The following is a 22,560-nucleotide window of genomic DNA, read 5'->3' as shown; positions in this document are numbered from 1 at the left end:
CATAAAGTGCCTGAGGAACTGAAAGGACCGTGTATTTAACTGATGAAGGGTACAGGTGGAAATATTTACTGATAAGGAGTCAAGTGTGGTCTGTCGTTGGTTTTAACAGGGATTGCATTGCATTCTCCGTCAGTATATTATGAATAGATCTAGATTTAGGAAGTGCTATGGAATGATGTGATCTAAAATGTTGGTCTGGCCACTATGGATGTGAGACGTTCAATTTATCCATTATGAAATTGAGTACTCACCTGCCATTTTATTAGGTATACCTGTTCAACTGCTCATTAACACAAATAGATAATCACCCAATCACGTGGCAGCAACTCAGTGCATTTAGGCATGTAGACATGGTCAAGATGACCTGCTGAAGTTCAAACCAAGCATCAGAATGAGGAAGAAAGGTGATTTAAGTGACTTTGAACGTGGCATGGTTGTTGGTGCCAGACAGGCTGGTGTGATTCAGAAACTGCTGATCTACTGGGATTTTCACGCACAACCATCTCTAGGGTTTACAGAGGATGGTCCGAAAAAGAGAAGATATCCAGTAAGCGGCATTCCTCTGGGCAATTGTTGATGCCAGAGGTCAGAGGAGAATGACCAGACTGGTTCAAGATGATAGAAAGGTAACAGTAACTCAAATAACCACTTGTTACAACCAAGGTCTGCAGAAGACCATCTCTGAACCAACAACATGCCAAACCGTGAAGCAGATGGGCTACAGCAGCAGAAGACCACACCAGGTGCCACTCCTGTCAGCTAACAACAGGAAACTGAGGCTCCAGTTCACACAGGCTCACCAAAACTGGACAATAGAAGACTGGAAAAACATTGCCTGGTCTGATGGGTAGGTGGGTAGATGGTAGGGTCAGACTTTGGTGTAAACAACATGAAAGCATGGATCCATCCTGCCTTGTATCAACGGTTCAGGCTGGTGGTGGTGGTGGTGTAATGGGGTGTGGAATATTTTCTTGGCACACTTTGGGCCCCTTAGTACCAACTGAGCATGGTTTAAACACCACAGCCTACCTGAGTATTGTTGCTGACCGTGTCCATCCCTTTATGACCACAGTGTACCCATCTTCTGATGGCTACTTCCAGCAGGATAACGCACCATGTCACAAAGCTCAAATCATCTCAAACTGGTTTCTTGAACATGACAATGAGTTCACTGTACTCCAATGGCCTCCACAGTCACCAGGTCTCAATCCAATAGAGCACTTTTGGGATGTGGTGGAACAGAAGATTCACATCATGGATGTGCAGCTGACAAATCTGCAGCAACTGTGTGATGCTATCATGTCAATATGGACCAAAATCTCTGAGGAATGTTTCCAGCACCTTGTTGAATCTATGCCATGAAGAAGTAAGGCAGTTGTGAAGGCAAAAGAGGGTCCAACCTGGTACTAGAAAGGTGTACCTAATAAAGTGTACGTGAGTGTATGTGCTTATACTTGTAAACTTTTTACTTGCAGTTGCTCCTTCCATGTTTTTTTTTTTTTTTTTTTAACTTTTGGGCTTCCCCTGGCTACCTCGTTTTTTGTCACAACACTCTGAATTGTGGATTATTCTTTCATGAAGTGTGCAGAAATGGCTAAAAAAAAGTCTGACCTCATGCCTCACCTCCTTTAACTGAGTCTGAAATATTGGAGAGGTGTGGAGAAGTGTGCAGCATTCTTACACTGATGCACTGCCTTTTCTTTACATAGTTGTTTGCTGATATTACTTTTTTTGTTGTCCTTAGTCTTTGCCTGCTGCTCTTCTTTGTATCCAAATAAAATGCAAGTTTGTTTTTTCAAATGCTGTAGAGTCACAATGTTCAGACAAAAACCTAAATGAAAAAAAAAGATACTGAATTTCAATGTTTTATTTTCTTCTCTACAATAAGAATCACACCATTTGAGCAATATACAAAAGATTTTTTTTATTTTCAGTATGAAGTGCTTGAAAACACACACTGGGAACTGTTTTGACAAAAGATCTTTACAAAATGTCTACGATGGAGAAGAAGCAGGTTTTCTCTGCAGGGTAGTGGACCTCCTATCACCTGTGAAATATTACATATCAGTTAATCTCACACAATGTGATTAAATTCATGGAACAAACAGGAAGTCTCAACCCTCCAGCTGCACCATTCTCCTCTACTGTATATCAGCTGGGAAACAGACAGGTCTTCTCCACTGCAATCTATCCACCAACTCAGCCACAATAAACCTGTAACACTCTTTAATTAAAACTGTGATTTTGTTACATCAGGAGAGTTTCTTCTTGGTTGCAGCTAAAGTCTGTGGTGATGTGGGCTTTGTACAAACAGGGCAGACCACCTGTATGTTTGAGAGGGGTGAGCTCCAGGCCCGCAGCATCTCAGAGTCAGATCAGGCCTGTGAGGCGATTCTCTCAATGATTCTCCTGTAGTCTTCCACAACAACCTGATAGCTCTTCTCCAGCTCCTCGTGCTGCGTCTGAGTGTCCATCTGATCCATGTGGGACACCAGCTCCTCTGGCCGCAGACACTTCCTCATCTTTGCCAGCTCCCTCTGATTCTTCTGCATGACATTAAGAGCACAAGCACACACAGGTGAGGTTTTAAGTCAGTTTGGTCACTTCCTCCTGAGGCATTTTAAACAATATGTCAATAATGTTTAAAATATTGTTCAATATTTAGTAACAATATGTCGTGGCTCAACAAAAAGAGAAACCAGTGAGCCTTCTTTATCATTATTATTATTAAGCCCTCATGAGTGCCACATACCTCTCCAGCCCACAATCAGATCTGCATTTTCAACTGCAGACCTGATTATTAGACAGTGGGTTGGGTTTATTTCTAATAAAGGTAGGGCAGGGTACTGAAAAGAGTACTGACCAAGTCATGTTGGTACTACCAAGTACCGATTCACACCAAGGGCACTTTAATATAAGGCACCGGCAATCTCCACTTCCCTGCAGCTCAGATTTTCACTAGTAACTAATACTGTTCCGTACTCAAGTACAGTGGTGACATCATTTAAATGACATTTTTGTTGTGATACAGTGTAGAAAAGGGCACCATAGATGGACACTGCTGCCCAATGGAACTTCAGCAGCAGGGCGAAGCTTTGCTCCTGGCTCCAGCCCCAACTGCAGGTCAAAAAAGGCAGCGACTGAGGGCTGTCCTGATGTAGGGGCATTAGTTCATAACTGAGACTGTTTCATAACTAGAAAAAAAAAGCTCCTTCTGGTCTTGTTTAATAGCAGTTAATTTTCGTGCTTTGATACAGCTGGTGTTCACACAGGACTGGGTACTGTGCTACAGCACAAATGAACCGTACTCAAGATCTCCTTTTCAAGCGGACTGGTACAGATCTGCGCACTGTGCTCGGGTAGGGTACACAGTGTTCTAACTTATCAAACGAACTGAACTTTGGGGCCAGGCGTACTTGTCTCCAGGCCCAGATCCCTGATGTGAAAGTCGCCTAAAAGATTTCTAAAGACCCTGGTATACCGTAAGGCCATGATACCACCCATGCATATCGCACGCAACAGATTTGCTCTTATTTAATCTATGCAGCTGTCCGCACCAATTCCATGAAGGCCAGCGTTTCCACTGCTATCTCAAGGATGTACCTGCAATGTGAAGCACTTATTTATGCTTAAAGTCTATTTTTTGACAATATGTGCATAAACATGAGGTCGATGCCTAATAAAGAAGCACTGACTGAATATGTTAATCTACATTTTGCAACCTAGGCAGAGTCTGATGAGACTGGGCAGAGCCAGAGAGCAACACACTTTGCTCCAGTTTGTATTCCCCCAGACTATCCCTTCACTTTTGGCCAGCAGCTGGAAGTCTGGACTTATATTTCACAAGTGAAATTACGTTTTTGTTATTACAGAGAGAGTTTAGGACCTAAAAGAAGGTGCTGTGGGATACTGGTACCCAATTCCACGTACCAGCACCAGTTCATATGGGATCTGTACCAAACCTCAAATAAAGGGTTTTTCCATCACAATAATCATCAAGTACGCGGTTTAATTCATAATTGTTTCATCAAAAATGATGGGTATGATGGTCCATAAGTTACAGTTTACACACCCTTTATAAAGTCTGCCTTATTAGACAGTGGTATAAACCTTTGTAGTGAAATCTGACGGCTGAGAGTTTCTGGTCATGGACGGACAAACACATTCACTTAGTTTGGTGCAATCTGCTGCTTGAAAAATCCTGCACGCACATGCATACAGACGTGGTCACAGGGGAATTGGGGGTTAAGAGCAGAGATGTATAATCCCCCTCACATTCACAGAGCAGCGGCTTCTGCCATTCAACTAACTACATGCTAAATCTCCTCAGGGAAGGAAAAATGCTCTGCATCTGGCCACCAGATCTTTCCTTGCCACTCTCCCAAGGAATTCCTACTTCCCGCTTCACCACATAGGTCATTTCCACGTCAGACTCTGCCTTTTTTTGAGACATGTGGTTACCCCGCTGACAGCAAATTCTCTAATGGCTGGTATGCAAAGTCTCAGTGAGCAGCTCAAACATAAAATGTCACAAGCAAACAGGATGTAGGGTGTAATGTTGGTGCACACAGATCTACTCAGTGTTTCCCCACTGTCAAGTGTGGTGAGACAGAATCAAAGAAGCTTATGATATTCTGTTCACTGGGCTTAAGTCTGTTACACTAAATCTCTCAAACTCAAATACAACTTGCCCAGAACATGAGAAAATAACAAAAGCGATTTCATAAAATTGCGCTGTTTTCCCGATAAAGTTGGAAAAGTGCTGCAATCGTAAAGCTGCAGAACTCTGAATGGAGGCAGCTTTTTGACAAAGTGCTTCAAACACACTTTCATGAAAATTATTTCTCCCAAAGAAATGCAAATCCCGACTAATGACATGTGCCTGAATAGAAAAAAGCTCCGGCAGCAGCAAAACCACAGACGCCTGGTGCGCCCTATTGTGGCTGTAACAATACGGCACTAGTAATCTATCAATTTTAACGGGACTGAAGATCAATTTTTCTGCTGTTTTAAAAGGTAACATAATAAACAGTGACAATACGGAGCTGTAAGCCGATCAAGTGTACGCCGCACACGGGCCACTTTGCTTCCTACACTGAACGGCTGTAATGGTTTGCTAACAAAAGGTAGAAGACTGCACACTGGATTCTTGTTTGATAGCAACAGCGCTGACATTCAGATTTATTTCTGAATAAATCAGGAAATCACTTTTTGACCCCCTCTACACTGGCATGTAACCCACTCTGAAGCTGTGATGATTAAAGCCTCACCCTGTATGGTCCAAATAGCCTCTTCTTCACCTCCAAGCGGTACTCTCTTGCTTTCTCTTCATCACTCATGTCTGTCGCTCTCAGACGCAGGATTTCATACACTCGCCTTGCATGTTTCTGTAGAAAAAGAACACAATAATTAATTAAAATCATATTATTCTTAAATTTACACAACACCAGTGTTACTTGTCACAACCTAACAAACTTTCCAGCACAATACAGGAAGTCACAAGCTATACAGGCTTATGACCAATCAGATCTCTAGTTATCTGTTCCAAGAAGAGCATATTTTTCTTAGGAAAAGCACCATGTGTCCCACTTACGTCACAGATTTCATGCTATGATAACCAGTGGCAGGAATGAACAGGCAAAGCAGCAAACTTGGTTGCTATGTAGTTTTATCCATATTTTATTCAGAGTCAGATCCAACGAAATTTCAGTTTTATGTGCACTGTTGACGATGTGGATGTGAATAACAATAAAGTCTCTATCTATCTATCTATCTATCTATCTATCTATCTATCTATCTATCTATCTATCTATCTATCTATCTCCAACTTAAAGCCTTTGAACACCAAATCTGTATTTTTCCTTTGCATTTTTAAAAAATATATCCGATAAAAACTGTTATGCACAGAAACCTAGCACAGAGTCTGATGTTTTTTTATTGTTCTATTCTTTGCAAAAAAAATTGCTATACAAGACAAAATGTAAAGACACTTTTGTTCCCTTGCTTCTCTACACTGGAGTTACCTCACTAGCTGTCCCTGATCTCTCCCTGCTTCTTGCATTTGGCACCGCGGCTACCTGAAGGGACTGAGCTGTCCTCCCTCTCTGTCTGTGTGCAGTCCTCATCCTCTATTACATCCTCCTCCTCGTCATCATCATCCACCTGAATATTACTATCTGACCTGTTGAGAGTAGGCTATGAGTTATGAAATGATACCGTGCGTCTTATTCCTCTCCCTTTTTGCAGATGTGGCTGTTTTACGCAGGTTACGCCACATCTTCTTCACTGCTTCTTGGTCACATAACTCTCTAAAGGCTTTTGGTTGATGCATAAAAACAGAAAATAGAAATTCAAACCTGTTCCGAAAACTTTAACGAAGGACGAAAGTTTCCCAGTTGTGTAAACGTGATTGACACAACCTGAGGGCATATCTATTTTTAAACATGCAACAATTTTGGACGGACTTAGTGTGCAAAGGCTTTTTCTTTGAGCAACATTGAACCTTGATAATTTTTTTTTTTTAATTAAATGACAACAAAGGAGTGAATTAATCTCAGTGTGAAAGTACACAGCTACACAAAAGAGGAAAAACTCTTTCAAAATAAGTAATGATTAGACTTGGATGATATTGTAGTTTTAGTAATGTTGTGATCATGGCCAACCTTCTCTTGTCTCAAACCTCTGTGTTACAGTACAGAGAGCATGTCATGACCTTATTTTACTGAATATAGGCGAGTGAAAAGATTAGTGAGGGCCTCTTTCCTTTACAGACCAACTCGAAAACATGTTAAGACAAATACATTGACTTTTTTATTTTGTAACTCTCATGGGCAGGTAGTTTTACACTGAAACATATTGTGAAGCTTAAAGCTAAGGTCTTAATGCTGAAGCTGTTGCATGTAGGGCAAAATTTGGATTCGCTGACAGACAACAGTTTTGATAATCCATAATTGTTGTCTGTCAACTAATACAAATTGTGCTGTAATAACTGTTTAAATAATTCATCACACAAATATGCCAAACATGATTCCAATTTCTTAAATGTGAGGATTTGCTCCTTTTCTGTTTTATTATCACTGTGGGATGAATAATTTGGGTTTGTTGGTCCACCTCAACTTTAAGTTATCCACATCCCTGTCCAGCTGGTGGTGTGAGTACATTAATTAGCTACTGTCTAGCCTTGTGTTGATCTATGTGCATGACCTTGTTGGCTAACTGGCTTCAGCTATTGTAATGGTAGGCTACTGATAGATCATCACATACCACTGCAAAGTGTCACAGCAGCAATGATTAGTGTCCAGAGTTTCTCTTAAAAGCCTGTGATGGCATTGATAAACAAGGTAAAAAAAACCAAGGGGCTGATGAAATGGAGGATGAAGGACGAGCAAGTAATACTGATAATGTCTGTCAGTGAGCGGCAGCTAACATCAAAGGGCCAGCACGTGGCTAGAAGGAGGTCAAGAGGGAGTAAATTATCATTCATTTGCTTCGTGTGGTGTTGATGTGAAACATGACCACTTGGTTGCTTGTGTTTTCTCTCTATGTCTTTGTAAGTGTATAATCTATAACCTTGTTCTGTATATTAAAGGAGTGGGGGAAAAAAAATCAATATAGCATAGTATCACAACATTTTGCGTGGCAATATTTTATCGATAAATGGGCCAAGTGTCAGACTTTTTCTTATATAAACCTATAATACTGGAAAGACCTATCAAGCTTTTGGTAGCCTACCAGAATAATAAAATCTATTTAATCTATTAGATGCATTTTGCTGAAATAAAATGATGTAAGTGAGATGACCTGACCGAAAATCTTATTAAATAAAACAGATGTTAACAAAGCTTTCCTCTGAGGACATAATTAGCAGTATAGCCATAATCGTAAAATGTTTAAAATCAAAATAAAATGGTATCTCGATTAAAGTATCTTGATACAGTATTGATAGATACTATTGTGAGGAATCTGCTGATTCCCCCTGATATAAATAAATAAATGAAAATTAAATTAAACTGAAGAGAAAGAGAAAAATAATAGTTGGTTGCAGCCTCATACAGCACCTTGTTTATTTTCAACTTGTCTTGTGCCTCTTTGACCATGTCAGCTGAGAAGCCGAGGTGCAGCTTGTCGGCAGCGAAGGACGTCAGGCCTTGACACAGCTTGACCAGCACGTAGTCTCTCAGCTTCACGTAGCTCTCAGAGGGGTCTTCAGCTGATAACACACACCGTCACACAATTAAAATGAGACACACAGACCTTAGTTTAACACTGGTAATATTGTGGTCAGAGGGTGTAAATATTTGTGTTGGGGAAGCAGGGCAAATTTTTTTTTAATCTAACAAAAAAAAAGAAAAAAAAGAAAAAAAAAAAGAGAGAGAGAGGCAAAAACTGACATATTTCAAACCTTTTCAAAACTTTTCCAAGAAGCTGTTCACAAACTAGACAAACTGTGAGCAGGAGTGTTCTGCCTATTCAACTGCTAAATGTTAAACTCTTTATTGAAAAGGATTCCTCTCTCAAAGGATGCCTCTTTAGTATTCATCCTCTGTCTCCATGCAAAGAAACTATTTCGATCCAACTAGCTTCAATAGAGCCTCGGCACATTCTGGTATACATGCCAGCCCTCCAAATTAACTCAACCCCTGGATCCACCAACTGCAGAGAAAAATCATTTAAACTGCTTGTGGGAGACATGAGGATCTCACATTACATGTTTATCTACACCTTCTTCTCAAAAAAAAAAAAAAAAAAAGAAGAAGAAGAAGAAGAAGAAGAAGAAGAAGAAGAAGAAACAAGATGCTCACCTGTGATGTCTTGCACTTTAGGCAGGCTGCAGTAAAATCTATGCACTGCCTCCAGAAGCTGAGCTCCGTGACCTTCTCCTTGGAACGGAGGCAGGATCAACATTTGGCTGTTTAATTAAAGGGCACACGCAAACACGGAGCCAATGAGGAAAACAGGTTTGTTAAGAGTTAGTCACAAAAACAAATTCATGTGACATTCTGAGCAAGAACAGACATTTGGTGATTTTAAACCAGGGAAATAATGGATTGTTATCCTGATCCATCAATGCAACAAATCAAATCACATCAAAAGCTTATCTATAAAGTTGTTTTCAGATACAAATCACCTTGGTTTGGTAATGAAACAAAATCTGGTTGAATAGTTGGCTATATAAGCCAGTAATTTGGGCTCTTTGGGGAAGAGGATAAAGAAATGTATAATTTTCCACTCCTTTTTCATACAAAAGAATGGGAAGGCACGTGCTGCCCCAGCAATTACCTTACACGTGGTCGGGTTTTGTCTGGGTACACGTAGTAATTATAAACTGTCATGTAGCCAACAGTTGCGTAGAGAGTCTCCCCATCTTTATTGTACTTTTCAAATCTGCAGATAAAACACAAAGGCAAACAGGTCAATTACAGGCACACTCCCATGCAGTGTCCATTTTAGCCTCTCTGTTCTCCACCCCCCCCCCCCCCCCCAACGTCAGCATGTTAGAGCAGCCAGGCCCCGATTGGTACACCTGCTACAACCTGAATACATTATGCACTTAATTGGAGTACTGCAACTTAGAGGAAGAGAAGGGGTTGGAGGAGGGACTGAGCTCCTCAAAATCACTTCAGTCCATTTTCCCCATTGTCAGTATTAATAGTTGCCAGGGTAAAGAAAACACTGGCAGAGGCTCTTTTTACTGTTAAGACATTGTTCAGTGTTTCAAAAGACAACAGTATTCAATTCAGCTCTTGCCCCTGAAAAATCTGAAAAGGGCTTTTGGCACAAAGGAAGCTCTTGCCTGATCAACAATTCTCCTACGGGGGAAATATAATCAAACTGGCCTGGTAATTGGTCACAAGCGCCACAAAGGGGGGCTTTGTTTTTCAATGACACAATAAAGGCTTTAGGGTAGGGGTGGGCGTAGAGGAGAGTGCAGGGTGGGGGTATGATGTCAATTAAGGAGGGCACTCACACAAGAAAGAAGTCCCAACGATCGTCGTCTGCATCGATGAAGCTGGCAGTCTCTATGAACCACATGAGGAAGGTCTGCAGGCGCTCGTGGTACTCTTGGAATCCCGGGCAGGTAATGTCAGCCTGGGGGCGAATACGGCAAAAACAAATGTCTGATATGGTTGAGAGATAAATCTTGTCCCCGTCATGACATCATAGGAGTAACAGCAACTATAAAAAGTTACAAATGGATATTAAAAGGGACAGTTTACCCAAAATGTTTTCCTCTTAAGGCCCAGACACACCAAACAGACATCAAAGAACTAGTGGCGACTAAAGCCAACTGTTGGGTCACCTCACCTTGCCTGTGTCTCAGCCAAAAAGTTCCACATGAACACACCTTCAAGACTACAATCAATGGCCAACTAGCACTTTCATTCTGCCCCTGCATGAGAGGAAATAACTCTCCATAGCAGCAGATAGCCGTAGTCTGTAATTGTCATTCAAAAAAGGGAAATTGGTAGACCATCATGACGCTAGTTAGCACATTAACAACAAAACCCAACATTTAAAGAACAAAAGATATTTACTGTGTGCCAGTGAACAATAACCAATCATTTCTGCTAAAGAGCTCAAAGGCTAAAGAAAATGAATCTTACCTCAAACAAGTTTGTTTTAATCTCACTTAGGGCTGCCACGATTAGTCGACTTATCGATGACTAATCGACTATTAAAATAATCGGTGACTATTTTAGTAGTCAACTAATAGGTTTGAGTCATTTTTCATAGATAAGTACTATGAAAGTACCCCAAAATACTCTCACTGCAGCTTCTTACATTCAAATATTGGCAGCTTTATACACTCTCCCGTGACAGTGAACTAAAACCCTTTGGCGTGAGTACGAAACAAGACATTAGATGATGTAATTTTGGGGTTTGGGCGAGACAGACCGACATTTTTCAACATTTTAACATATTTTTCGATAAAAATGATTAGTCGACTAATCAAAGAAATAATCGACAGATTAGTCGACAATGAAAATAATTGCTAGTGGCAGCCCTAATCTCACTCTCTCTTAACTTCAGGGTTCCCACACATTTGGAATTTCAAAATTCCATACTTTTCCATACCCTAATTTCCAGACTTCTCGGCGTTTCTTTTTTCAGAGTACGCGACATCTTTTTTTTATTTTAATTTTTTATTAAAAAGATTATTTTTGTGGGCATTTTTGCCTTTAATGACAGGATAGAGAGTGAAATGGGGAGACGGAGAGAGAGAATGGGGACTGACATGCAGCAAGGGTCCGTGAGCTGGATTTGAACCCGCGGCCGCTGCAGCGAGACAGTGCCTCTGAACATGAGGCGCCGGCACTATCCACTATGCTACCGACGTCCAAGAGTATGCGACATCCGAGTAAATATATCAGTCTATCATATTTCATATCATATTTAATTATTCTTAATAGGCAACTGTAGTCAAGTACCATAATGGCATGCAAATAAAAACTCAGGTAAATTCAATGTCTGGGCTGAGGCAAAAAGGTTGGGACTCTGGGTGCAAGCGATGCAGTAACGAGACGTCGATGTCAAGCCATCCATCCAAAATTTTCCATCTACCCATTGTGAACCATGTGAAACTCGTTTTCTTGTCGAAGGTGCAGTGTTGGAGTGAAACTTGATACTTGGGGGACTGGAGGAGGGTCATGGGGCAGCGGACTGGACATAACACTTGTCAATCAGGTAAAAGGGGCAGTATGTTTTCTGAGACTTTTGCTCTCACAAACTGTGCTTGGCCCGGTATAAAACACGATCCGGATTGATTAAATTATTTTTGGAAATACCTAATTTTTTCTATTGTAGCAAACAGTATTTTAGAACAGTGGTAAGAGTCTGGACACATAACTATTTTTCCATACTTTATTTTTCATTTTCCATACTTTTTAATACCTGGAAATTGATCAAATTTATTTCCATACTTGCGTAGGAACCCTGTAACTTTAGTTGTTTATTCACTTTCCTTTCTCTTCTTGAGCACTGCACTAAACTGCGGATAACTGATTTCATTCGACGGGCTCCACCACTTCCGACCTTGATTCAACGTGCTGAATCAATGTTGAATCGGCAGAGTCCATTGGCAAATAAAATCACTCTGATAAGCAGTTTAGCTCCATGCATGAGAAGAGAAACGGAAGTGAGGAAAGTAAACAAACGGTTAAAGTCAAGTGGGAGTGAGATCGAAACAAACTTGTTTTATGAGGTAAGATTATGTTTTTAGCCACTGAGCTCTTCAACGGAAACACTGGCACACGGTGAAAATGCTGCTGTCTTGACTCCGTCCTGATTCCCTGGCGTAAAACAGGCCGCCCCTGCCAGTGTGGAGAGTTATTTCCTCTCATGCAGGTGCAGAATGTATATGCTAGTTGGCTGCTGGCTGTAGTTTTTGCGGAGTGCTAAAATGCAATATTTGGCCAAGACACAGGCAACATGAGACAATACAACAGCCAGTCTTTGATGTCGTTTTTGTGTTTGGACCCTTACCTGCAGTGCTATTTATCAGTCTAGATTGTTCTGATGTGAGTTTCTGAATGTTGGAGAAATCAGCCGTAGGGATGTCTGTCTTCTTTCAAATATAACAGAACTAGATGGCACTACACCGGCCAGCCACATCACCAGATTGAGGTGTGCATCTACTGCTAACTCACCTAGCCCCACAGAGCTAGCTAACGTTACAGCTTAGCCGAGGAGGACACCATTAAAGTTTACATGAGCACAAGCTTCTTGTCCATGAATAGATGCACGCCTCCTTCTGCATGATGATACAGTCGGTGGGTGTAGTTTGGTAGAAAGAAAATAGTTCCTACATGAAACTGCTCACAACAAGGTCTGTGGATTATCTTTAGTAATTGGATCATGATCTCTGTAAAGAGACATTGCTGTTGAGTTTTTCAAATGTATTTTTTTTGACGCTTTGAGCACCACAAGCTGAGTGCCATCTAGTTCCATTATATTCAGGAGAAGGAAGACATCTCTATGGCGGATATCTCCAACACTCACCAAAACAATCTACATTGATAAATAGCACTACAGGTAAGAGGAAAAATCTGTATTTTTGATTTGGGGGGTGAACTGTCCCTTTAAAGTTTTTGGTGAGGCAGTGAGTGATGTTCGCACCTTGTGAATCTGGTATGTGAGCTCTCCTGCCTCCTCGCTGTGGACTGTATACGTGTGAAGCAAGGTGCCGAAGGGCTTGAAATTGGCCTCCTTCTCCAGCAGTGAGATGAAGTCGTCAGTGTTGCAGGTGAACCCAGCGGGGATGATTTCACGGATCTTCCCTTCGACATCATCTGGCTGGATAACACAATGTGCATGAATTCAGTCGTGCAACAAACAGATCAGGACGATAAAGGCACAATCTAGCATAAGTTTGTAAGAGTCATTTCCATGAATGTGACCAGAGTATCAGATTTTAAAACATACTTTTTACACACAGACTTTGTTTGTTCATAGAAGCATTTGTTCTTATATTAAATGCTATAAAACAAAACTGGAAGCACACATGTTTTGTGGCAATGAAAGGAAAACCATTAGGCAATTAAAACTGTCAGCTGAGCAGAGACCACAGCAGCACCCCCCCCTGCTGAAAAGACCACTTAAATCAGTACATTTACTACTTATGTTAAACCATGAATATGTGATGAAGTTGCCACAATAAACGCATTTCTGCTTCTCACTGGGAAATAAAATCTTATGAATTGATCTCAACTTAACAAACCTTTGGGGCATCCATAATAGAGGCCTCTCCTCTAATCCTGCCAAGTGAACCCAATCAAATGAATTTGCCCCTGCGTTTTTCAAAGAGCCTCAGAGACAAAGGGGCCCTACCCTTGGACTTTTTACTCAGTGCAACCTGTGGTTAGTTCAGCTGTAATGTTTGCATTGTATCCATTTCCACAAGGATTGACATGAGAACACTTTGCTAAGCAGCCCTTTCACACCATTTACATGTGTGATGGGCATTATTTCAGCACAGAGACCCTTGCTGCTCGGCATTGAAAACTGGGAAATGAAGAAGGTCTGAGCAAAATGCACTACAAAAGGCTAATACAACATACTGCTAATTCCCCCTCCTTTTCAGACATCAGCTAATATCTAACTGGAAGTAATGCACCTGCAGCTGAATGCCTCTTAACCATTGTAATTGTTCAGCCACATTTCTAAGGAACAAGGACCATACTTAAAAGGCCATGGACAAACAAGTCCCTTTGTCCCAAGCACTCTCCTACATACTAGACACTAAATTGCACAGCCTTCCAGAATAGATGCCTTAGTTTGGTATGAATATAAGTTAACAAAGTACCTTTAGAACATTTTGTTAATGTCTTTGATTTCTAACAATGAGCACAAAGGGAGTACAAACTATCTAATTTGTCCTGTTGGTGTTTTTTCCTCTCTTTAATCTACTTCAAAGACCACACTACATCCAAAATCTGCAGTCATTTTTTTCTGTTTAGAATTATTTGTAAAATATTGGCTTAAATGTTTGATGTTAAAGCATATTTACACATCCACACTGATTATGAATGTAATAGACATAATGACATGTCACTACTACAAGCGTTCAGTAGTTTCCAGCCTGCGTGCACAAAAGGTCTGGCACTAAAAATCAGTGTTTTCTGTGAGAGGTCCAGCACTACGGTGTTTTTGGCTGATTTAAAAGGGGAGAAGGTGATGTGATGATGAGAGTCTTGTATCAGCGAGGCAGCTGCATAAACTCCATCTCTGCCTCCCCTCGCTCTCTTCTCTCACCAGCTGCACCGCACCCCGACCGTCCACATGCACTCAGAGACAAACACTCTTCAGATGCAGCCTGAACTCTGCTGCTCCCCTCACTCTCTACCTCTACACCAGCTGCACTCAAACCCTTAACAAGGTGAACACTCAGGGGTCAACGCTGAACACTAAAGTAGTGGCGCACGCAGACAGTAAGCCAGCCATCACATTTCGGTTTGAATATCAGCTTCAAACTATGTTCCCAAAAAGTCTAATGGCCCTCTTAAGGTTTAAAAACAGTCAATTGGTTGCCATGGCATTTTTTTTTGGAGGCCCCAGAGATGAAAGTAATGTTGAATGCCTATCGGAAGGAACCATTGCTGTCTTGTGGGATTATTTATAATTTGAGCGCATCCACAAAAACACCAAACCCCGGTGAGTTTATAAGTTACTCCCAGTGCCACCAGTTGAAGGCCACATTGTCCAATGGGGGAGCCCCTGCTGTTTCCAGATAGGACAGATGTCCCACAGTTGAATCATCTGACCTCAATAGGGGCCCTGGCCAATTCTTGTGTTACGTGTTTGCTGCATTGACAGCTTTAGGAAATATTCAAAGCTGCCAGTGGCCTTTTGTGAAGCCTCAGCATTTCGCTTTACTGTCCGTTTTTGTCCAAATACGGGCCGTTGATATGTAAATTCTTATGTCTGCTAATTAAAAAAAGGCAGAAAGTTTTACATACTAAGCAGTGGAAGAACTTTAAGGGTGGGTAAAGTACAAATAAATATGTGTTCTGAGTTTGTCACATCACTGCAGAATGTGTTATTAACTAGCCAGCCAAATTTGAATAAATTAGGTCTCCAAATCATAAATAAAATTCTCTGAGGACGTGACTGCTGGAGAAACAGAAACAAAGAACGAGCTGCTGCAACTCTTGTTAGGAGCTAACTCAGCAGCACCGTAACATACACCACAGAAACTACAAACAGCCTTGAAATTGCCACCACCAGACCCACCAGACTGCATTTAAATAAACAGTAATTTTATGATTGTAAAACAAACTTCATTCAAACTCGACAGAAACAAAATAAAACCCACAAAAACCATCATGGTTTGTCTTTTAACTGGTCCAACAACCACAAACTCTGGTTTGGTTGAAATAAACCCTTAATTCACCCAGTTAGATGTGAAAGTATTCTGGTTCTACATACGCTAAAATTACCATTTATTTAAATGGAGTCTGGTGGGCTATTTCTGGTCAAACATAAAGGATATTACTGTCTAACAAAAAGGTCTATTTCAGTTGTCAGACACTTAGAATAATCTGAGCATGTCAGTGGCAAAAACCAACACTTAAAGTTGGATTTAAACTAACAGTGCACAAATGTCCCGTGTGGTTACATTGCAGCCTGTTGTGTCGCAGTCAGCTGCAGCACCCTTGATCAATACTGGACCAGTTTCCAAAACTGTTGTCTTGATTAGTCACTTAGACAAAACAACATGGAAAAATAGGGTCCAGGTTGAAAAATACAAAAGATGCCCTTTAAAGATGGCTGCAGTGCGTCATTGAGCCATGATTTCAGGCCCACCTGAAAAATCCTGAACACAGAAATGATGATAAACTGTTTAATGATCTTACTCCACAATTCAGTACTACACAGTTCCCAGTCTTTTGACATGTTTTAATGATATTTTCTAAAGTGTATAATGTGTTCAGAAAAACAGCACTGATTTTGCTTTACCCAGACTTTAAAACTTATTCTTACGCCATCAGAAAATTTAATGAATGCTATCATCGTTGCAAAGAAAGTGTTGTCTCGCATTAAAAAACGGAATATAAACCCACTGAAGATCAGTTTTCAACCTCAACGATTTTGATTGTTGATGACTTGAACAACAATTCGCCTCCTGGAAATATATGTACAAGATATCCCACCGTGTCACATTACTCCTCCTGCTGATTCAATCACACAAACCTCTAAAAATCAATGCCTCACGTTAAACCCCACATACAAAACCTTTTTAAAACCCTTCTCTTCTGACAGAGAGGAGTAGGATTAGCGTACTGGTGCAGGGGGCCATGGTGGGCTGAGATTTAGTCTAACAAAACGGGAGATCTCTTACAGGAATAATGTCACCACCCAGAGAGGCTCCAAGTTACTTCAGTACATAAAGAAATAACGTTATGGCACCAAAAACTGCCCACAAAAGAGCACCTTAGGTCCACTCACTCCCTGTAAAGAATAATTGATTGCATGATCCTGCTGTTACACTATTATAGAGTCAGCCGCTCAGTGAAGCCGTCCAGTATTTGTCTGTCAAAGTTGCAGTTTGATTTACAAAACTTCAGATGATTAGGGACGTCTATTACTGCACTTTGATGTGCTGTTGAGTTTTTTCCCCAAAACATTTTGACAAATAAAATTGAAATCCCGTATGATTTTCACTTTTGTCATCGCCTGCTGTTAGTTTTCCAAAAACACAAATTATATGTGACACTGGGTATCAAAACCAACATTTTCACAGCTACACTCAGAATACATCAAATGTCTTTCTTCGTCAGTTTACCAACATGCTAAAATGCTTTTTGACAATTGCTTTTTTCACAATATTGACTCTTGTAGTCTTGACAACACGGGAGTTGCTGTTCGTTTCAGAAAAAGCATCTTCCGTCCATGACCCCTCCATCACCATTGAGGACTCTGTAGTGACGAAACTCAGACTGCAATGAATCTGGCTATAACACTGGCTGACCAGCTGTCTTTTGCTGCTAGCATCTCTGCAACAACCCGCTTCTGCAGATTCATGCTCCACAACATCAGTCCATTCCTCACGGCTCAGGCCCGTCCTACAATCAGGACACAGTCAAACCATACATAGCAGCCTCTCCACAACAACTTTGCTACTGCCATTGGCTTGCTAATCCCTCAATACTAAGGGGCCCAGCTATCGCTCAACAAATTCTCGACTAATTTATGTCCATGTTCCAAAATGGTGGTACAAACCCCCCCATTGACATCATTCAGGAACAAAAATCAGCCTTTAAACTTGAAAGAAATAATGATTTGACATTTACTGTAATAATCGATGACTGATATAAACATTTTACTTTGACAGCAGTTTTGGCCATATCATGATACAAGCTAATAGCTAATTAGCTTGCTAGTGTACCCCAGTGTCAGTAGGAATACTACTTCTGGTACGTGAGCTCTGTGTCAGGGGGGGTCCGCCCGCATGCACAGTGACAGGGCTAGCATCACACAGCAAACATTACCAGCGAAAATTAACAGGTTTGTTTTAAATGTTGAACAGATGATATTGGATGTTAGCTGCTGCTGTCTTAGCTTGTGCTAACCGGGCAGATGTTGAGGGTGGCTCTAATCCAGGTCTAATTTGTGTAATGGCGACAACAAGAAGTTTGCTGATTCGACGAGGATTCGAGTCGGCCCAGGGTCAAATCCTGTCCCTAAAAGAGGCACCGTTATACCCGCAGTGCACACAAACAGAGAGAGTAAATAGTCGAGTGTTCATATTAAACAGTCAAAACTGATTAAAATATTAAATCCTGATTTGGATACAGCCCTATGCAACTTTGATCTAAAAATCTTTAATTCAGTTTGTGACATCAAACAATCATCACCTCAAAAAGTTGGTGAAACACTGACTTGGTCACAACTTCATACTTCAACAGCACTTTAAAATCCACCCTACCACCAGACAGCTGTGATCCATAATACCCTCTCTTTAAAGTATTATGGAGCAGATTTGGATAAAAACATTATATCTACCTGGAGGTAAAGTGTTTTCATCACACCTTGGTTTCTTGTGCATGTTTAAGACACATTTTTTTAAATACTGGTAGACAATTAGCACCACATGTTTACCCACGATCCTTACAGTAACACAAGAAAATGGCCGACACAAGTATAATAAGCAGGGATCCTGCCACAGCACTAAAAGTCACATTTAAGGGTGCTAGAACTTATAAATTAAAAGAAATAGAGAAATGCATGTCCTACCTCCACACAATCAAATGTGTCAGTGACTCTTGAGGAATATTTCACTTTGAAGAGGGTGCTCAGGTTTCCAGCAGTGTAGAAGAGCTGTATCTGAAGGCCTTTGTATCCAAAAGCGACCTCACTGCAGACAAAATGATTGGAATCAATAAAAATCCAAGCAAGGTCACACATGTTTTAACTAGGACAATAACTTGCAAACAGAACACAATAAAACAGATGTTATATGCAGTCTGAGACACATTCATATCAGGGGGACAATTACAAACATTTCGTTATTCCTATTTGATGACATTTATTAAATACACACCGAGAGTGAATGATAAATGTGTATTGTAGGTCTGGCCATTTATTTCACTGTGTTGCATTGTTTCTTTCACCAATACATCACTGGCAGTTCATGGCAAAATAGATTTCATCATTATGCAACTGTGTGATTGAGCTTTACTAGCAATTACGCTTGCTGAAATAATTAATGCCCCAATTACTGAGTTCCCTTAGAGCTGATTGCAGCAAGAGCAAAAATAACCAATCCTAGTTTTGACTAATTTGGAAATGCAATTTAGAGCATAACGACACGCTACTGTAGGCCTACACACAGACACAGGTGTCACTGCCAATAACGTAGTAAATAGCAATACCTCTTTGTGCATCACATTAGGGCTTATAGTGCAACTCTTTGCAGCTTTTGTGAGACTAAAATAACATGCAAGACAAATCTCAGTTCCTCTTTACATGTGCATGCTCAATGATCACATAAAATCAAAGTTTATCTCAGATACATCTCAAGTAACCACCACCTGTGATCAGATTGTCAGTTTAATGCTCATATTTGATTGTATCTCACCACAAATTTTCACTTTTCAACTTAAAGGGACCCCATAATTAAAAACACATATTTTTCCTCTTTCCTGTAGTGCTGTTTATCAGTCTAGATAGAGTGTTGGAGATATCGGCCGTAGAGATGTCTGCCTTCTCTCCAATCGAGTTAGATGGCACTTGGCTTGTGGTGCTCAAAGTGCCCAAAAAAAAATACATTTGAAAAACTCAACAGCAATGTCTTTTTGCAGGCATCATGACCCCGTTACTCAAGATAATCCACAGACCTTGTTGTGAGCAGTTTAACGTAGGACCTATTTTCTGTCTACCAAACTATACCCCATAACTGTATCACCGCACACAAGAACCGTACATCTACTGCTAGCTCAGGTAAGGAGGACAGCATTAATGTTTACATCTCGCACTGTCATGAGCACTAGCCTCTTGTTCATGAGTACATGCACACTTTCATTCTGTGCGTTGATAGTGTTGCTGGGCGTAATAGGGTAAAAAGAAAACAGTTCCTACATGAAACTGCTCACAACAAGGTCTGTGGATTATCTTCAGTAACCAGGTCACCACAAGCTGAGTGCCATCTAGTTCCATTATATTCGAGAGAAGGCAGGCATAGGCATCTCTATGGCCGATATCCCCAACACTCTGCAACTCACACCAAAACAATCTAGACTGATAGATAGCACTATAGGTAAGAAGAAAAAGTGTCTCTGTCACAGTTTGCAGCATTTCAAACAAATCAGCTATTATTTATTAGTTTGATTTCATGCTATAATTACATTTTTAGATACTTCCATTTCACATTTTATGCCTAAGGAAGGATCTGTCAAAACTTATTGCAGTATAATATTTTGATTAATATACAGTGAGGCATTCCCTTGCTTGCACAGGGAAAACTGTGAGATCATTTCTGTATCATTTTACCAAGCAGGGAAACGTAATGCTGACAAAAAATACTTACTCATCCCCATAAATTTGGTGGCTGTACTCAGGGTGGAATGTCGTGCCGTCATCCTCAACATCCTCAGGAAAGCGGACTGAGAGGAGACACCAGTTTCACAAAACACTGTCACTTCACACATTACTATTACCATACATATTTACAAAACAAACAAAATGAAGCTAAAATAAACATACCCAGCTTCAAGCATATAGCTTCGTTGGTGTCACACTTGTATTCAGCCAGTTTCTTCTCCATGGTGTTTACTCCTGAGGAAACACATAAACCACAAACCATGTTGAAATTTTTGCCAGTTTTTAACAGTTGTCTCAAGAGAAAACCTTATCTACTTCTCCATTTCATCTTAAGAGCTTAATCATTTTTAATGTCTTTCTTGCTGCACAATAACAATGGTGCAGGTTTCATAAAAAGAAAAGCAAATTGAAGTTATTCCCTTTTCAACAATCACTTAATTGTCAGCAGCAGCTTAAGACATCACAAACGTTTAGGTAGCTAATACAAATGTAATCAGAAAACACAACTGTATTTACATTCTGATATATAGTAAAACACAGTGATGAAGACACAGTTGGCACTAATGACCAGTGTGCTATAAATAAGCCTGGTGGAGGAAATGATGTATGCAACTGTGCAGATTCAGCCTGATTTTATCAGCGCTGAAAATGGCTTTGCTGTAAAGGACTGATACACTCAGAAGCCTGTTATGACATCAGAAACATGCAGGAGAAAACACAAGCTGACCGATCACAGTGCTTATGGACACTATAACCCCCTGAACTCCAACTTGTCCTTACATTAGCTCCATCTGTGCTCTACGTGCAATAGTATAAATCCTACCAATTTTAGCTGCTCTACAATGATGAACTACCAGTGATCCTTTCAATTAAATAGGTAAGAGTAAGTTATATGTAGAAAGTCGTTAAAGCGAACGTAAATATGCTAGCATTCACCCACACACTCGAGGCACACATTCAACTCCACATCCACGCGTTACATAAACACATAAACACACAAACACACTGCATGCTATGACAGCCTGATAGCATGCTACCAACGTTAGCAGGCCCCCACTGCTGCTTCTCAATGTAACGTTAGCTTAGCTAGCAATGTTTTGGACATATCACGAGCCAGTCTACGACCACAGAGAGCTAAAAGCGGGACCAACGTCTGTTTTCGGCGAACATGCATTAAAACTGAGACAGTAATGTTAAAGCAGGAATGCGTTTAGTCACTTACCCGCCATTTCTGCACACAGTGCTGTGCGGAGCTGTGTTGTCCCAAAAGACCCGCGGAATCAGGACGACTTCCGGGTCCTCGTGTTTCCGTGGAAACAGGATGTAGTTTTTTTCTTAACGGCTGCTCTTGGTCGGTTTCTTGATATTTTTATATTGTTTGTTTTATTAAAACGAGCTAAACCACGGTTATTTAAAACTAGAAGGTTTTACATAAATTAATTTAAGAATATTTTTTACGTAAAATTATTCCATAAAAGTTGAGGCTTAATTTAAAGACTTTTAAAATTGTGACTGTCTCATTAACTCCATAATGTGAAATAACTGTTTTTAATTTTGAACACAGAATTACTGAACACAAAGGAAGGTAAGTTAAACGTGAAATATCCCTGTTTACAAACAGGAATTAATTATATTAAGGCTGCAGTTACCGATTATTTTCGTTATGGATTTATATTAGTATAGCAAATGTTACCATGAGTTAGGGGGTATTTTTGATGGGTAGCTTGACTGACTAGCTTAGCTAGCTAACTGTTAAGTCTAACGTTATAAACTCACAAAGAAAGACAACAAATGCCTTTTACAATTTCCTAGAGCAGAAATTTAAGTCTACCAGCGTTGGCCTTGCAAATTGTCAGGTTGAGTATATAAGCTGATATTTTACTTATTGCAAATATATTGTGTAGCTACATGTTGGACGAACAAGAAACAGACATGCCAGAAACTATGATATTAGAGAAAACAGAGAAAAAAAACAGTAAATATTTGTATTTTTGCTTTGTACATGATTTACACAAGTAATTG

At 40.4% G+C, this 22,560-nt stretch overlaps 1 protein-coding gene across 1 annotated transcript; it reads right to left on the bottom strand.

Annotated features, from left to right (window-relative positions):
- Positions 1-1,898: 1,898 nt before the first annotated feature.
- hat1 (histone acetyltransferase 1) lies at positions 1,899-21,849 on the bottom strand. The gene is made up of 11 exons (XM_049594765.1): positions 21,761-21,849; positions 20,701-20,772; positions 20,525-20,600; positions 18,733-18,853; positions 13,117-13,293; positions 9,968-10,089; positions 9,280-9,384; positions 8,802-8,908; positions 8,058-8,209; positions 5,271-5,387; positions 1,899-2,546 (listed from the first exon to the last, which is right to left on the bottom strand). Exons 1-11 carry the CDS (start codon positions 21,765-21,767, stop codon positions 2,376-2,378), a joined length of 1,227 nt encoding a protein of 408 aa, XP_049450722.1. The 5' UTR covers positions 21,768-21,849; the 3' UTR covers positions 1,899-2,375.
- Between the last annotated feature and the right edge of the window lie 711 nt (positions 21,850-22,560).

Source organism: Epinephelus fuscoguttatus, linkage group LG13, assembly GCF_011397635.1.
Source record: "Epinephelus fuscoguttatus linkage group LG13, E.fuscoguttatus.final_Chr_v1".
NCBI lineage: Eukaryota > Metazoa > Chordata > Actinopteri > Perciformes > Serranidae > Epinephelus > Epinephelus fuscoguttatus.
Note: the sequence above shows the minus strand (reverse complement) of the source record. Positions and strands in the feature narration are given on the sequence as shown.